The sequence below is a fragment of the Nannobrachium achirus genome (assembly GCF_963921795.1).
Source record: "Nannobrachium achirus genome assembly, contig: SCAFFOLD_47, whole genome shotgun sequence".
In the NCBI taxonomy this organism is placed as follows: Eukaryota; Metazoa; Chordata; class Actinopteri; order Myctophiformes; family Myctophidae; genus Nannobrachium; species Nannobrachium achirus.
The window spans coordinates 576,783-595,339 of NW_027664696.1; the positions used below are offsets into that span (position 1 = coordinate 576,783).

The 18,557-nt window shown below is 41.1% G+C and overlaps 1 protein-coding gene across 1 annotated transcript in view; it reads right to left on the reverse strand.

The window, feature by feature from the left end:
* The window catches only part of LOC308280845 (kelch-like protein 24), a gene marked incomplete at both ends in the record, with an annotated part of 95,340 nt that extends 83,517 nt beyond the window's left edge, over nucleotides 1–11,823 (reverse strand). The window contains 9 exons of the mRNA XM_080755163.1: nucleotides 1,516–1,645; nucleotides 1,746–1,887; nucleotides 2,186–2,365; nucleotides 3,759–3,893; nucleotides 9,557–9,697; nucleotides 10,035–10,203; nucleotides 10,650–10,793; nucleotides 11,411–11,602; nucleotides 11,692–11,823. Of these exons, the coding sequence (XP_080611289.1) occupies nucleotides 1,516–1,645; nucleotides 1,746–1,887; nucleotides 2,186–2,365; nucleotides 3,759–3,893; nucleotides 9,557–9,697; nucleotides 10,035–10,203; nucleotides 10,650–10,793; nucleotides 11,411–11,602; nucleotides 11,692–11,823 (1,365 nt within the window). The remainder of the gene's footprint in view (nucleotides 1–1,515; nucleotides 1,646–1,745; nucleotides 1,888–2,185; nucleotides 2,366–3,758; nucleotides 3,894–9,556; nucleotides 9,698–10,034; nucleotides 10,204–10,649; nucleotides 10,794–11,410; nucleotides 11,603–11,691) is intronic.
* Between the last annotated feature and the right edge of the window lie 6,734 nt (nucleotides 11,824–18,557).

Sequence of the window (18,557 nt, forward strand, 5' to 3'; positions counted from 1 at the left end):
AACCTAAACTCTCTCATGTTCAGATAACTTTGCATTATTAAAAGAGTCTTTGTAGGAAGGATACTGTATTATGAGCAGTGTTGTTTTTGTTGACGAGACGTTAACGAAAATGATTTTGTTGACGCCCCTTTTTTTCACGACGATGACGTGACGTTAACGCAACGAGCTAAACATAAGTCTGACGAAAATATGACGAGACGAACGTGTGTTTTCGTTGACGTAACGAAGATGAGACGAAGATCTGGTCTATCGGACTTTAAATAAACATGCATGAAAAGCTGCAATATATTATAGTAGTTGTTTCAATGGAGGAGTAGTGGCCAATCATATGGAACGTTCTAGGACGCATATAGCAACAGGCTCTGTGATTGGCTGGGATGTCGGCAGGAACACACGTGTTGTTTGTTGTTGTGGTCAGAAGTTGCACACATTACAGCTGGGAATGTTACTAAGTTTCTATTTGCAAATGAAAGCTAATCATCTGATTGAGTAAAGACCTTGTATCTGCCTCGCGGCAGCAGCGTCAACATCAATTAATAGATTTGGTCGTCGGAAAAGAAGACACGATATGGATCTATTTTACAATCCAGGAAATAATGCAGGCTTACTTACAGTACCACGGAGCGCTGCTATTCCAATCCAGTAAGCTGACGGCACGAGCCTTTTAACAAATCATAATCATTTGCTTTGCTGAGAAGAGAAGAGAAGTTGATTTCCTTTCCCATTGACAACTGGACCCGCCGTGGTCACTTTCCTACTAATCCCTCCTCAACGTTTTCTATAACATCTGGCGCTAAGCTTTTGGACGTAAATTAATTGGATTGTTTGTTGTAAAGCATGCAAACCTTTTTTCCGCTGGATGCGGAGAACGGTACGCGATAGCGAACGGTGCTATTCTCAAAGGATACGTTAATGACGTAGGGGTTGTTTGTTTCCTGTCAGCGGCCGCCGACGTCGCGTATGACTGTGACGTCACTTGTAAATCCTTGGAACTCAACAGTACCGTGTGTGTGTGTGTGTGTGTGTGTGTGTGTGTGAGAGACTACAGTACAGACAGCAAGCAAGTGCAAGTGGCCATGGATACCGTATTCTTATATTATATTACTCCTGTGTGAACTGTGCATATAAATAGGATGGGGCAGGTGTAATATACACTTGTCATTAGCCTATACATTATGAATTCAATTGCACCTGTCAACTTTGATTCCAATGTCTAATACTTAATTTATTTATCTAAAGACACATTTTTCTTTTTGACTAAAACTATTGACTAAAACTGGACTAAAACCTTTGTGTGGGTTCGTCGACTAAAACTTGACTAAAACCTTTCGAGTTCTAGTCGACTAAAACTAGACTAAAACTATCAAGGATATAAATGACTAAAATCTGACTAAAACTAATAAGCATTTCGTCAAACAGACTAAGACTAAGACTAAATCTAAAATGCCTGCCAAAAACAACACTGATTATAAGACCAGCTTTTTAATTTTTCTGTATACAGTGCTAATGTATTACCTTTGCATGTGCGTCCTTCCGCAGCCGGAGAGAGACACAGCTTTGCAATTCTTTGCAATCGGTGGGCATCTCCCCAACAATTTCCCATGTGTCCCTCTCATCATCATACTGCTCAATAGTACTACTTCGCCTACACAAAGAAAGAGAGCGATGAGAGTAATGTCTGGTGTGAACAAGCAGCCACCTTTTTAGGCTTCTATGAATACGTAGCATTCTACTTGGGATCATACCCTCCGAGTGCGTAGATCCGTCCATGGACCACAGCCACGCCAGGCCTGTAGCGTTTCTTGTTCATGGGGGCACACAGTGTCCACTGGTTTGTCTTGGGGACGAAGCTCTCTACCTGGTTCATCTGGTCACTCAACTCACCACCTATAGATAAACAGGATAGTGACTGTTAAAGCAAAGTTGAAGCGAGTCTATTATGGAACTAAGAGCCATTAACAACAGATATAGAAGAATACCTAAAAGGTAGATCTTTCCGTCGAGTGAACAGACAGCAGCACCATAACGTTTAACCGGCGCAGGAGCGACTTGTGTCCATACAGATGTTTCATGATTGTACTTGTATGTCTTGTTGGTATCTGGCCCCAGAGGAAACATTCATTGTCAAGACATTGATGAATATGAAAGGCTTATTAGATATTTTGAGTTTACACCTGTTCCATACCCATAGCATAGATCAATCCATCCAGTACAACCACAGATGGCTCAGTGTGATCTGGCATTCCGACATACTCGATGATCTGCCAGGTGTTGGCGATGGGGTTGTATCGCTCCATTGAGTTCACTGTTCCATCCCTCCCCCTGCCTTGCACAGCAAACATATACCCACCAGACGTCACCAGGTCTGGACCCAGAGAAAATAAAAAGAGAAGATAAGAGAAATCATATAAAACGGGTCAATTGCCTAATGTATAACAAGTACCTAGACCTGTTTTGGTCAAGTAGCAGCTGATGCCCCCCCCCCCCCCCTTTCTATTGGGTGAATGCAAAAATAATATATTCTTAATTGAATAATCCTAATGATGAGGTTGATAAAGGGAATTTTTAGTTTAATCATTTGCATGTTTAAAGAGTTTACATTTGTCTAGTCATTAAAGATAGCTCATTATATTATTTGAGTTTCCAATAAAACCTGAAACTGTGTCAGTTTGACCTTAAACCTGAATTGTGTTGGTCAACTTGATGAGATAATATTATTGCAGCCCTGTGCTACCCTGGTGCCTGTACAGAAAGATAGTACACAGGACCCTTTTCTTTGATGTCTCACTGTCTCCCCTTTGAGGGGAGTGACTTCATTCCTGTATGTAAACTGTGGCTTTTCTCTGTATCTCTCAGAATGCATTCTCTGAACTTTTAAAGGAGCTATAGATAACTTTTTCTTGAAAAACGGATGCTAAAATAAAAATAATGTTTCGAAAATATTTTATAAAAAAATAAGCTTCATATATGTGTTTCTATTCAAAAATGACCACAAAAAGCGTAAAATAATGATAAAATAATCATTTTGGCCATCAGACCGACACTTTGTTTACATTCTAGTCTATAGACTAGGATGTAAACAAAGTGTCGGCCCTACAATGAAAAAGTTGACTATAGCTCCTTTAATTATAAGGTTATTAAAAGGTCCTATTTATCAACTTTTTAGAGGTCACACACAGGGAAACAGCAGTTTGCGCACAACACCATTGTCGGATAAAACAAACTATCAAGCTATACATCAGGATGAGTTATTGGGATGGGATATTTCACTTCAAAACAAATTTGGGTAATTTATTGTCTACCCAGGCGTAATCTAGGATCATAGGTAAGCCTAAAACCTATTTTACCTAAAATCTTGTTTATGATTGTTTATTCCACTAACTAATGTATGCTGCTCCTCAAACAGCAAGCCATGGAAGGACAAGACCGTTGTACACAGCTCCTTAGTAAGCAGAAAGTGTATTTTTCTGTCTCACAGGATATAGATTAAGGTGAAATTGGCAATAATTACACATAGAAATGGGCAGACAAAATTGCTACGTATCCTTCATAGAAAACTAGTGGAGTTGAGGTTATAAGTATCCAAAAATACAAATACTCTTGTCTCACGTAAATTTACTTCCCTGTAATGTCCACCACTAAAATGTGGAGACATTTTAATCGTTTTCATATTGACATACCACACCTCTAGGCCATGTGCAACTTCCCATTGAGTAACTAACACTGTTAAATTGTACGTGATAGTTTGACGGTCTTACCGAATTCAAAGCGTGCATCATTCATGGAAGCCATCTTCATCCATGAGTCATGGAGAGGGTCATAACGCCACATCTCCTTACTGAGATCATAACAATCATCAGAGTAGGATCCTCCAGCCAAATACACATACGAGCCTATGTTGGGAGATGAGCAGACTTGATTGTTAAAGAAGAGTTTCAGAGCTCAAGGTACATTACCATTAAAGATAACATTTATTGTAATATTCTTTTCCCCCGTAGCCGGGGAGCCACTGTGCCAAAATGAGAGAAGACCTGTGATGTCATGACATACTCCAAATTTTAGTTTTTCCTATTAATTTGGTCAATAAGGTACACAGAAAGAGGCCTGCTCTGCCGGAAACACTGCGAAAAAAGGTTTCCCATTGACTGGTCAAACTAAGGGTTCTTCATGATTCTGAATCCATTGCAAGCATTTGTTTTGCATGAAAAACATTCCTTGGGCTAGATTTCAGCCTCTCAAACCTGTGAAAAGTGATGAGTTATCACTTTTCACTGTTATTTTGGTCCATTTTCTAGCCCAAGGAATGTTTTTCATGCAAAACAAATGCTTGCAATGGATTCAGAATCATCAAGAACCCCTAGTTTGAACCCTCACATGCTACTTAAAGCATTTTTTTTGTGTGTTTCTTTCCTGTATATTGAAGTCGATGGAGTGAATATACAAATGGCCATAACCTTTTTTCGCAGAGTTTCCGGCAGAGCAGGCCTCTCATTCTGTGTACCTTAATGACCAAATGAATAGAAAAAACAAAAATAAAACGTATGTCATGACGTCACAGGTAAAACCCTATTCTTTGAGCTATTGGGCCTGTGGCTCCCCGGCTACCGACACAACACCCAGCCGACAGTAATTCAAGTGGTGAAACGCATTGGATGCCATTTTTTTCGAATTATTTGGCTATAAAGTGCCGCCATTGACTTTTGCTTTATTTTGAAGAGCCCCGGAAGTCACGATCGTGTCCATGTTGTGGAAATTCACGGTTTAAAATGGTGTTTCGGTTTCTTTACTTTCGGTCGTGAAACTAAAATCCTAACCGCGGCCGATTGTCACGGCCCAGTGTCGGCGTGAAAAAAATTGTTCTCGATATTTGAAGCGTTTGTGGAAGTAGATTCAGAGATAAAGCTGTTTCTTTGCAGCAGCAATGAATAGGAGCCTATGGAGATTTGTAGGCAGAGTTGCAACATGGAATAGGCTATATGAAGTTTCTTCGCTCACCAGAGCCTGTTTACCTAGTAACCATGGTAACCAGGTAAGAGGTCTCTGAGAGTCGGAAGCGGCGCTCCCTTAACCCTTAAGTGCTGTTCGGGTCATTTTGACCCGTTTTACATTTTCATTTGGAAAAAAAAGGTAGAAGTTTAAATTTGTTCCACCTGAAACTCACTGGCCTTAAAGATTCTTCTGAGATGAACATGGAAAAAAAAAATTTTTGCACTACACCCATGCTACACCCCCCTCATTTTTTTTTAACCTTTAGTGCTGTTCGGGTCATTTTGACCCGGAAGCACAGATACACAGAAATACACAGTATTATGCCAAAACACAGACACACAGTCACCCCCACTTCTAACACCCCCCTTCCGAAGCCCCATTCCGAACCCCCCCCCCCCCCAGTATTAAATAAAGTCGTTTTTTTACCTGAATTTCAGCTAAATCAGTAAAAACGCCTAGCTCTTTCAGTGTTTAATGTGATATAGCAAAGCAGAAATGCAAACATTTACCATATATATCATATGAATTGTTTGGTATTGAGTCAAAGTCAATGTATCATGATGATTGTTAAGTTAAAATTTATATTAGTGTTGTTTTTTTTAAACCAAATATCCCCCGGGTCAAAATGACCCGAACAGAACGAAGGTGTAGTGAATCTGAACAGAACTTAAGGGTTAACTCCAACCCTAACCCCAGGGCTCCACCAAAAAGACGGTGTTGTGCCGGTGTCGGACGCCATCACGTTGACGTCCGATTGGCTCCACTGAATGTGAATTTGTTGATATTTCAATCAAAGATCAGATGAGGATATGAGCATTATCAACTATAGTGTTATGCCTAAAAAAATATAATGTATGCTGTGTTAAAGTGACGGAAAAAAGTAGCAGATCTACAAGCTCACAACACGTCGCATGCATGAGTCAGGACATGCTGTTTTGTGACTGTGAGCTTGTAGATTGGCCACGATAATGTAAAAAATCTGTCTTCAGTGTTCAGACCTGTTTTTGGAGGAAGAAATGAGAAAGGAGTTGTTTCCCAGCCTGTTGTGTTTATACATAATTTTATCAAAGAAGACCACTGTAATTACATTAAAATGTGCTAAGATTTTTGGGACTTCTAGTCACCATTGTGAATGACGTGAATGGATAGCCAACGGCAGAAAAGCGGTCGCTTTGATCCACAACAAAGGCAACGACAACGTAGCGTCTGCAGGAATGATAGCGCCTCACCCCACGGAGGTTAGGGTTAGAATTAGGCATAGTAAGCTAATGGCTAAACACAGCCGAGCTAGGCTAGTAAATAAACAACGAAAGAGTCGCAAACGAGTGACGTCAGCGCCTACACTAGTGAATGGCTGTTGTCACCATCTCATGGTGAATACGCAGAACTACACAGGTGTGCTGATAAGAGACTATCAAAGTGAATTGATCCAGGTGGTGGTGGTGAACGACAAAACGAGCGCTCTTACCCCGATCTCACTGAGCTACCCAAACTGACTGTAACATATATATGTATGCAGGGGCGGTTTTTATAAACTTGGGGCTCCCCACAAAGGTAGTAAAAGAGGCCCCCCCATGAGCGTGCGTGAAAAATAGGTATGCGCGCGCGCGAAGCGCAGGAATTAAAAATGCCACCCTCCAACTCAATACCTATTCTGAAAAAGTGATGATTTAGCATGACAAGACACTGAACTTGACAAGACAATGAAGAGCAGAGGCAGAGGAAGCCTATTTGTTGTCATTATGGTTGGTTTTAAATACCTAACCTGATCTATTTGATTAATTTAAGAAGAGTACAGTAAGGTAAGTAAGGTAATCAAAGGTATATAGAGTAGGCCTATATGTATATTTTTATGCAGGACATATTTGATGCAGGAACAATAATTATTTTAATAACAATAAGGGAATATCATTGAATAATAATACTTTAAAATTTATATTTTTACAATTTATTTTTAATTATTATTTTTCAAAGTTTAGATAAAACAATGTATTTTCTTAACATCATTAATTTTCAAGCCTAATATGTGTAATCTTTGAGTACAGTTTGGATATTGCACGTATGTACAGGAAATTCATAGAGAGACAAGAGAGAGAGCTGATCACTTAACATTCCAATCAATCAACTCAACTGTCGCCAGCTGGTCTCTGTGTGAAATCTATTGACTCCAGTGAGCAGTTGGTCAATTGTTTAAAAAATCATAACTTTTGACAGGACTTTTTTTCCCTAAATGCTCAGAATAATGAGCCCAGCAGGGGGCCCCCCTCTGCCTAGGGGCTCTACGCAGTTGCGTAGTCTGCGTAGAGCAAATGCCCGCCCCTGTATGTATGTACATAAATATATATATATATATATTATTGCGACCGTCAGGTCGCAGTTTAGTATCAAAACCTCCACCGGCCGTCTGTCCGTCGGTCGGTCACACGTCACACCTTTGTCCTGCTCATATCTCCGCATCAGTATGACATCACACTGCTGACATCAGTATGACATCACACCGTACACAAATGACCCTTATATAAGACCAGCATTATCTACCGACAGATTAGTAACAAGATGTCAAAATCGTCTAGGAAGGATGGTGTGAGTCATGCTGGCACCCTTCGCGGCAGGAGGAAGCTGGTGCAATCGACCCCTTGGCTTGTCGGGACCCCTGCCTACTAACGGGGTGGCAGGCTATCACCTCAGACTAGAACCCGTATGGGGTGGCCGACACCAGCCCATTGACAAGAGAGAGGCCTTGATGTCCCTTTACTCTTTGATGGGGTGGCCAGTTGACTAAGAGTTTCCGTTCGGGCCTTCTCGATATTGTACAGATTTCCACGGGAAATCTGGGGGTGGCTGTTACAAAGACCCTCACTCACCTTCACGTCATGTGGCTAGTCGTTAGGTAGCCATAGTTACACGTTGAAGGTTGAATCTCCAGATATGGAGATAACCAACACATCCCTCCATATATGGAGATAACCGACGAATCTCACCAAGTCTGACCTCACAAGCCCCATATTTGGACACGAACAACATATAACTCCATATATAGAGACATAGCTGCTGACATCAGTATGACATCACACTGCTGACATCAGTATGACATCACACCGTACACAAATGATCCTTATATAAGACCGGCATTATATACCGACAGATTAGGGAGTCTTACTGGTATATATATATATAAATATATATGTGTGGCGGAGAGAGTCGCAGCCTCAGCCTGAAGCCTCAAAAGTCTAGTATCTGCTCTCATTCCATAGGGATGTCCCTTTGGAGTGATGGTTAAGATATTGGACTTTCACGCAGGAGACCCGGGTTCGAAGCCGGGTGGGGAGGTTCGGATCACCTCCGTTACATTGGTGCCGTGACCTGGATCTGGGCTTCCCCATAGGAGGAGGTCAAAGGGGGGTGAGTGTGGCGGAGAGAGTCGCAGCCCCAGCCTGAAGCCTCAAAAGTCTAGTATCTGCTCTCATTCCATAGGGATGTCCCTTTGGAGTGATGGTTAAGAAGACTTTCACGCGGGAGACCCGGGTTCGAAGCCGTGTGGGGAGGTTCGGATCACCTCCGTTACATGTATGTATGTATATATATACAGTATATACATATATACACATTTAAATGCAATGCAATTACATTCTTAATCATAATTTATACATGACTGGACGTTGTGGACGCCGTAATTTTTTTTTAACCGGGGCGATTCTCGAGTTTGGACGCCGTCACCAGAGCGTCCGACGTTGCCGTCGGCAGTGGAGCACCCTTCATTGATTAAAACCGGAGCGTTCCCAGCGTTGCGCGACGCTCGCCGCACTCGGTGGAGCCGGGGGGTAAGACTCCTGTACAATTTTGAGGTATGTGTACTTTACTTGAGTGAGTATTTCCAATACTTTTACTTCTACTCCACTACATCTCAGATCCAAATATTGTACTTTTACTGCACTACATTTATTTGAAGTCACTAGTTTTTGGTTATTACCAGTAAGACTCCCTGATCGGGAGATAAGATATACAAGATAAGATATACAAACTTTAGAAGGTAATGGTAGCCAATCATGAGGGAATATGGGAAATGGGACAGATCCATGTTGATGACATGACTTTAGAGATACTTTGTGTGATTTTAGGCCAAAATCTGTAGGAGCAGTGTCCATAAATGTGTTTGGCAAAAAATCGGCCTGATGGTGGCACTAAAAGAGGGCCATGTGAGAAATGAAGGGCATTGATAGGGCCAACGGTGGCGGAGATATCATCTATAATGACTGCTGCTACTAACTCCCAAGTTGCCATGATGAATGGGGAGCTTGTCATCATTTCGACATAGCATCTTTTCAACAACCAAACCTAACCCAAACCCTAACCTCCGTGGGGTGAGTAGCTAACCTGCCGACGCTCCGAAATTATGGGCGTTCGAAAGAGCGAGATTTCCCATGATAAATGACCCAACACAATAATATTCAATAATTTGAATCACCTTTCCAGCAACATTACTACTACAGCTCAATTCAGGGACAAAACAGTTAAGTTCCATTACAGGTCTTAAATTATTGACCTCTACTCCAGTAGAACACCTCACCTAACACGGCCAGACCAGGGTGCTTTACAGTGATGGGCAGAGGTGCCAGACTCTTCCATTGATTGGTCAGCGGATCAAAGCACTCAATGGGGTTGCCAACACCAGCGTTGTTGTCAACCTTTCCCCGCACAATCAGTATCACTGCACACAGAGGAATAGTAGATAAACAAATAAGCAGGTGTGAGCATGTGAAACGTGACAGCACATTTAGCATACATTTAAAGTTAGTCAACCTAAACCATCCATACAAGTGCAAGACACCAAAATCCAGACTTTTGTGCATAATCAAATTATGAAATGATGAACCACAATAATGAAACAGCAATGTAAGCTTTTGAAGATTTGCCACCAATTATTTTATGTCCAGATGTGTTTGCTCATTGGAGGAATGTCTTTGCATTGGAAATACCAACAAGAAAGGATCTGTGATGTATTCATAAATATATATTTTCCACCATCTGTTGCAACATGCATGCACCTGGGGTCTTGCGTGGTTGTGCTCTTTGGCTGTAGGGGAGCAGATGCTGCTTCTTGGCTTCAGTGATGAGCCGCTGACAGGCCTGAGAGTCTGTCACCACATCCACACACTCTATCACGTCACGGAGGTATAATCGGCTGACAAGAGGCAGGCGGACATGCACTAGCACCTTAAACAACACATAGAACACCAATGATTCAATACAACTGGATAGTGGGTGAACATTAAACATTGATTTCAAATATCTACATCCGCCAAGACAAGCTGAGGAAACAAATGTACTGTATGACACCTGGGGGTCCCCAGATGACAGTGAAGTGACAACAGAATGACTTTAGTTTTAAGACCCTTTTAATAACTCAAGAAAGGTAATATTATTGCATCAAGAGTAATGAAAAAAATATACGATAAAAACTGGTCTAACATTGGCCAAATTGTCAAATAATATAATGCAAACTCCACACAAAAAGGCCCTTTTGCCAACACCACCTAAGGTATGGTATCACCACTGTGACCACATTTCTTCATCTCTTCTAAGTGTTCTTGCTGTGAGGCGACAGAGTTACCGACTGCACCGCTGTGACCACATGTCTACGTCACTTCTAAGTGTTTCACCTTTTCAAAGCCGTCCCTGCGGGTAGGACACTTATTTAACCACAGCATGGCCGCCTCAAACACCATCTCCTCCAGGGGGACGTTGAGATGGTCACTAGAGATGATCTCTGTCAGTTTGTCCACAGAGAGAGACAGGAACTCATCCTTGGAGCAGAGAAAATACATGATTGTATTAGTCAACATAGGATTTAATATTGGCAGTTAATCGCCATTATTTATGTAAACCTCTGGCATTCATCGTGTTAATATTGTATAATTTGGGTGGTCTTGTCAGCGTCAAGCAGCCTAACCCCCATCCACTCCCATGTTAATGTGTGACCGTACCCACACTGTGAGCCACCACAGATTTATACGAGGAGAAGCCAACAATAGACAACTTGATAAATGCATGCATTCCTATCCTTCACTCACTAGTCTCGCGTAGCCAGACAACTATTCCACAATCTCTGAATGCTATATAGAGTCTGGAACAGCAGCTCCCGAACGGCGAGTATCGAAAACGGGCATTACCGTTCAAAAAAATATATTTTAAAATGTCATTTCTGCTAAGCAGCACGCTAAACATGCTTAATATGATTTTTATTTATATAATGATAAATGTGTGTGATGTGAGACGGAAACGGAAGTGACGTGGGGGCTTCACTTCCGCTCTCATCTCGCACTCATCATTTCTTCCCCGGTCTGCCAGACTGTATGCTGGGAGCATTTGACCAAATCGCGGAGGCAACAGTCTGGCCACGCGAGACTATTCACTCACTGACCTGCTGGTAGACATCGCTGAAGTGTTCCAGGATGTAATCCATGCTGTGCTGCTCCAAGGTGGCACAGCAGAGGGCATCAGCCAAGCAGTGGATCTTTACACAGTTCAGCTCATCCATGTGAAACTCAATGTAGCGGCAGCAGGCCTCCAGAACACCTGTGACATTGAACAGGTTTGACGCTGCTAGCAGGGCCTAGAGACCAAAGAAACAACATGTGTTTGTTACGCACCCAGGTAAACCCTATCAAACAATGGATAGGGTTTATGATGAGAATACATCACCTGCACATTTCCCTGGGTGATGGATACTGTTGAGGTGTAAGCATAGCTCAACAGAAGGCTGAGCGCCTCAGGATCCACATTGTTGATTTGAATCCTGTCCTGTGTGGACTCCAGCATCCCAGACGTGAACATTCCCTGTGCAAGTTGAAACGGTGAATTGGTTTAGAGTGTTCAGGGTTAGAGTGTTCAGACCTTTCTTATTTACTTTGTGTCAACAATATTCATAGCATATAGAATCTTATTTACATTGTGTCAACAATATTCATAGCATATAGAATCTTATTTACATTGTCAACAATATTCATAGCATATAGAATCTTATTTACATTGTCAACAATATTCATAGCATATAGAATCTTATTTACATTGTAATATTCATAGCATATAGAATCTTATTTACATTGTGTCAACAATATTCATAGCGATTTTGACTGGCCCACCAGCTTAATGTCCTTGAAGTCACACATCCAACGAGCTTTATACTGAGCAGATTGGACCTTGCGTTCCAGAGATAATGTCCAAAACATCTTAAAAGCGGCCAATGAAATCGCAGATTTTCGACTAATTAGCATACCCACAACGGAATTGTAGGCCTAATGCAAATCAAATGGAAGAGAGATGTACTGTAGCTCTACTTAACAACTGCATCATTAGCCATTATTGGTAGCTAAACAGTCTGGGTAATCTATTTTAAGTAGATTGTTTTATTTTATTTTATTTTCCTTAGCCATAACTATCTATTTTCTAAGTTTATTTTCTGTAAAAAGCCATTTGTGTTGAACGTGGGCCAAGTCATAAATAACATTGTGAAGCAATTGAAAGAGAGATGTTCTCAGCTATCTATAATGTTATCCCACTTGATAGTGTTTGTGTGGAATCAGTGGCGTCAGTTCAGAAAAAGCTAAGGTATGGCAACATGACTGGTGTCTTGCACACGCGCGACACCAGTCATGTTGCCATACCTTAGCAACAGGCATGATTTATTTATTTTAAGAAGTACATTTTATTTTTTTCCCCGTTTCTACAGTTTGGGCTGGATATGGCAGCCTGGAACGGTTGTTCAAGTGCAGCTAAACATGTTAGTAAACGTGTCAGACGGTGTAATTAACAATAATGCATTGCACCTGTGCAGCTGACCTGGGAATAAACCATTTTGTCAAGATGAGGAGAATAAAAGTGTGGAGAATATAATTATAATACCTTGTTAAAGTGACTAACCATCACAGATAGACAAATAGAAATTAATGGATTTATATAAGTAACTTTTATTGTTTCCCCTGGACCCAGGGTATGGCAGCTGCATACCCCTGCCATACCCAATTGACGCCCCTGTGTGGAATATGGTAATTGCACAGAATTATTAAAAAATAGAGAAAATGTAGCAAATTACTTTGATTACAAATTGTGTCATTGACAGGATATAATGGAATTCCAAGCCATAAAATAATGCACATTGCACATTTTATCAACGTTTTATTAGACGTTTGCCTGAGAATTTAGAATATCTACAAGCTTGTAGATCTGCTATTTCCATTATTTTACTCATTCATGGCAATTATTAGATTCACATTTTATTAAAATACTTTTGAAAAATATTGTTATTGTTGAGAAGATGTGGCCAGTACATGTGTGTAGGCTACCTCAAAGTAACTGAAGGTTGCGAGTACGACTCTATGACAGGGGAACTCCTGTCCCCCACAGCAGAGAGTCACATCACACAGCTCCTTTCTCAGCCACAGACTGTTTAGACGCTCCAAGATGGTGTTGGCATGCGTGGACTCAACAACGACAACGTCCATGTCTCCTGTAGTATGTAGCCTACATAGAACACAGAAGGAGGGGAAGGAATGAACTGTCGGCGATTGGTTGCATCATGTCACCTTTAATGAACAGAATACTCATGGAGAAATGACAGTGTGACAATATAACATCACATGATGGATGCAGTCAGACAGTATTAACAGGTCAAATAACTAGGCTTATATTGACCTTGCTTTAAGCTGACAATGGTTTAAAGATGTATTCAATTAACAACAAGGTATATAATTATTCATAGGGTTGCAAAGGGTCTAGATTTCTGGATGTACAGTATAGCCTATCTTTACTGTATGTTACTAACCTCGCCCACCAGGCTTTCAGAGAGAAAGCCTGGTGTTTGTTCACAACAGCCCGTTTGGTTTCCGCCCAACGCGGAAACCACTAGAAGAAGCGGCGTCGCTCTGATTTGGTTCCCTCCATTTGTTTCCCCAATCCATTTTAAAATGCTCGAGTAGCCTTGTGTAGTCTTGCCAGTCGCTACGAGTTAGACTAAAAAAAGATGCATATATACCAAACACATTTTTCAAAAGCAAAACTACTCCGCATCAAGGAGTTTATTAGGTAGGCCTTAAAAGTATGTCCTTGAGTGCAGGGGAATTATTTTGGGTTAAAACTGTTTCCAGTGGATAGTTCCGGCCAAATTGTAGTCCTTTGAGTACTACAACATGATGTTTTGAGGTTTCCGCTCCAGACCGGTTACAAGCCCGAAAAGTGAAGTGATCCCAGACTAGTATGTTACTAGTACAGCCATCAAATAAAACAAAAGTGAAGCTGGCTTTGAATAAACCCAACCTTACAACACATACAAAAATGTGATAATGTTGTTGAATACCTCGATATCTGTATTACTCGCGGTATTAGTAAAAGCACTTGCATTATAAAGGCTTTTGTTTTTCCACTTTAGGTCCACTGCCTGCCTAACCCAAATAACGAATAGCATATACCCTGTATATGCATGCACATTGCACAGTAGGCTACACGCTACACTACACATAGAATAAAGACATTAAATGCCTTATCGAAATTTTCAACAAGGTTTTATTGAAATAACCACACCTGGTTACAGATGGATAGCTTTTTTGCATGTGCTACGTGCATGCATATTGTCTGTTAATTTGACACATACACCAATACCTAATTTCAAGCCGTCTTCGTCTGTATTTATACCTTGCATGTTGATAGCCCTGAAACATGACGGTTGTTGATAATCTGACGTACATGATGGGTGAGGATTTACCTCGGTTGGAGGACGCGAATTGATTCGCCTATACAAACTACACAAACATTCAAATTTCAAAAACAAAGTGCTTTATAAAGTCACAACAAGTTATACATCTTGGCAGGCATTATATAATTACTGGCCGGCATTGTGTTCTTTAATAAGAAGCCTTTTTATCCGATCGTTTTCTGTTTCCCCATGCATTTCCTGGTGTTCCCCATGCGCACCAAACCCCATCTATTGAACACTGAGATGTGGGCGTTGCCTTGGCAAAATGGATCTGGAATAAAATCCGGAATAAAAGTACAAACTGTTTGAAAATAGCTGATCTACAAGCTCACAACATGTCGCGAGGTAGGGGGCTAGAGTGGACTAATGTATGTTTTATAATATGAACATTTATATCTGAAAACTAACTAGTGAACTAGTACGTTTTCAAATGATTGTAGTGGAGTAAAAGTAAAAGTATAGAAATGTGTAAATACTCAAGTAAAGTACAAATACCTAAGAATGTTACTTAAGTACATACTAGAGTCAATGCACTTAGTTACTTTACACCAGAGGTTCTCAACCTTTTCAGGCCGCGACCCCCAAAATAATCATATTGTAACTGGGGACCCCCCATCCTACAAGCACTAAGAGTTGAGGAATTACATTTTGTACAACACGGTTATATTGAAAAAATAGCAGATCTACATGATCACAACGCCTCGAGTTGCGAGGCAGTGTGAGCACCATTTTCACAATTTCTGCATCCATAATATTTGACAATTTGGCCAATGTGTGTCATTTTAGAGTTATTAAAAAGTCCATAAATTGTCACTTTAGAAATGTGCAGATACCCTCAATACACTTAAACTTTATGTTGGTTTGTTTACTGTTGAGTGAGAAAACAGTGTTGCACATTAAGTTAATCATCTGGGGACCCCCCAAAATAATCATATTTTATGTGACGGTATGAAGCTGAGCTTTCCAGTATAGTATGCATTATGTAATGTGGGTTGTATATGGTATGGTAACTAATTTGTGCATTTGTGTCCCAATTTGGCTGGGAGCCAGTCATTGGATTTTTTTTCATTTTCATTTTTTCATTTCATTTGAAAGCTGGGGATCATAGCTACAACATGATATATTGGTTGTGGAGATTGACCCAACAGTTTTGAAGATATGGCTTATAGAATGATGCCATGCTGAAATACTACTTTTGAGATATTCAAGTTCTAAATAAATTTCTAACCTGCAAATGACCTGACGATCTCTCACATTAATTAAAAAAAGTCTTATTTACATGCAGAGTTAAGCTCTGGCGTTTAAGTGAAATGTAGCCTGAAATTTATGAAATGCTTTAGTGGCTTTATCACATTTTAGTGAGAAAAAAATATATATATTTTCAGTCCCTGTCTAAAGCTGTACTTTCCGAGATGACTGGCTCTCAGTGAGATTGGGACACATTTGTATATTGCAGGCTGTACTGGTGACACATGGCTGTGGTCAGCAGGCAGCCATTACTCTTTTCCTCATGTTAGTTTAAGAATAGTTGCTATGCTCAAGTACCTCCTCCTCCTTTTGTTCAGTTTTATAAGAGTCTCCATTTATTGTACCACCTAGTTAGTGACCGTGCTCGCCCCTTCCCCATGTTAAGTGTGCAGTGTTTTAAGTCAGTGTTACTAACAGACAGTGTGCAGTGTTATTTAGCTGTATTATTCTTAACCCTTTTGCAGTGGTGTGATTCTATCAAGTGTTATTGTCCCCCGGTCCATTGAAGTGGTACAGACACAGTGTCATTTGTGGAGCCTTTTAATACTGCTATGTGAATAAAGATGTTAATGGTCTTGTATACACAAAAGCCTCTGTCTGTCATGTCATCCTGAGTGGGGATTATTTATTTGGTCATAACGATAACAGAGTAAATGCATAAGATAGGCGGGTCTCCCACCCTGTACTTGGGAGTGGCGTTGTCACTTTAATCCATTCAACAATACTATTCGTGTCCATCTGGTCACATTTAACTGGGGACCCCCCATCCTACAAGCACTAAGAGTTGAGGAATTACATTTTGTATAACACGGTTATATTGAGAAAATAGCAGATCTACTAGCCCTAGAATGTCTCCAATGTTCGGTCGATTGACACTCAAATCTGGAGCCATAGAACGCTCCCATTGCGCGGCGGTTAGCAGCGAATCTGCGCGGTACTAAAGTGCTGCGCGCTACTTGTGTACTCACCCAATAATGTATTCCTCAGCCTGGGAGAACGATATTGTCCAATAGTGTCATATCCATTTGAAAGTTCTGGCTGAAAACATGTACTTTGTAAAATATCACCACTTATCACGAGCCAACACGGACGACTTACACGACCGGGGCGAGGGGCTCGGAATGACTGTTGGACTGAATATATCAAAACTTCCTTTGGGAAGCACAAAACGTACGGGGCACACAATTGACAGGTGCTTGTGATTGACGTGGGGTGACTAATCACACCACCTGCGTGATTGTGTGCCCCGTACTTTTGTGCTTCCAAAAGGAAGTTTTGATATATTCAGTCCAGCAGTTCGGGCCCCTTGCCCGGTCGTGTCAGTCGTCCGTGTTGGCTCGTGATAAGTGGTGATATTTTACAAAGTACATGTTTTCAGCCAGAACTTTCAAATGGATGTGACACTATAGGACAAGGTCTTTCTCCCAGGCTGAGGAATTAATTATTGGGTGAGTAGGCCTACACAAGTAACACGCTGCACTTTAGTGCCGCGCAGATTCGCTGCTAACCGCCGCGCAATGGGAGCGTTCTATGGCTCCAGATTTGAGTGTCAATCGACCGAACATTGGAGACATTCTAGGGCTACAGATCTACATGATCACAACGCCTTGAGTTGCGAGGCAGTGTGAGCACCATTTTCACAATTTCTGCATCTGTAATATTTGACAATTTGGCCAATGTGTGTCATTTTAGAGTTATTAAAAAGTCTATAAATTGTCACTTTAGAAATGTGCAGATACCCTCTATACACTTAAACTTTATGTTGGTTTGTTTACTGTTGAGTGAGAAAACAGTGTTGCACATTAAGTTAATCATCTGGGGACCCCCCAAAATAATTTGGGGACCCTCCTGGGGGTCCCGACCCACAGGTTGAGAACCACTGCTTTACACCACTGACGAGTGACACGCACACACGCACACGCACACGCACACACACACACACACACACACACACAGTCATGTTGACTAGAGATGTTAAACTTTCCCAAACAATGACAGCTTTAAGGTTTAAGCCACTGTCCATTTCCAATAAAGCAGCTAACTACCATCCATCCATGCTTCTTAACTTTGTCATATAAATGATTCAGATACCTTTAGACTGCCTGGGTACAAGCCGTGTCTCCCCCAAAAGCAAGCATGTTACAACCACAATAAAACACACACACACACACACACACACACACACACACACACACACACACACACACACACACACACACACAGTTACTTGTCATTGGTCAAAAGGTCCAATTACTCTAACGTTGCACTTTGTAAGTCACTCTGGATAAAAGCATCTGCTAAATAAGTGAATTATAAACAACAACAACATTGTAAAGTATACTTTATATTTAGAAAAGGAGACTCACCGACACGAAGCAGCCCTGCAGCAGCACAAGTGGATTCTGTTTACAAACACAGCTGAGTTCAATCCACTAACGCTGCTGGTCACTGTAACCCAGAGCTGACCTGCTGCTGCCGCCTGCTGGTCGTGTGTAATTACTACATGTAAGTGTATGTGTCGTTTGCTTCTGGCCATTTGAAAATAGCAGATCTACAAGCTCACAATGCGTCG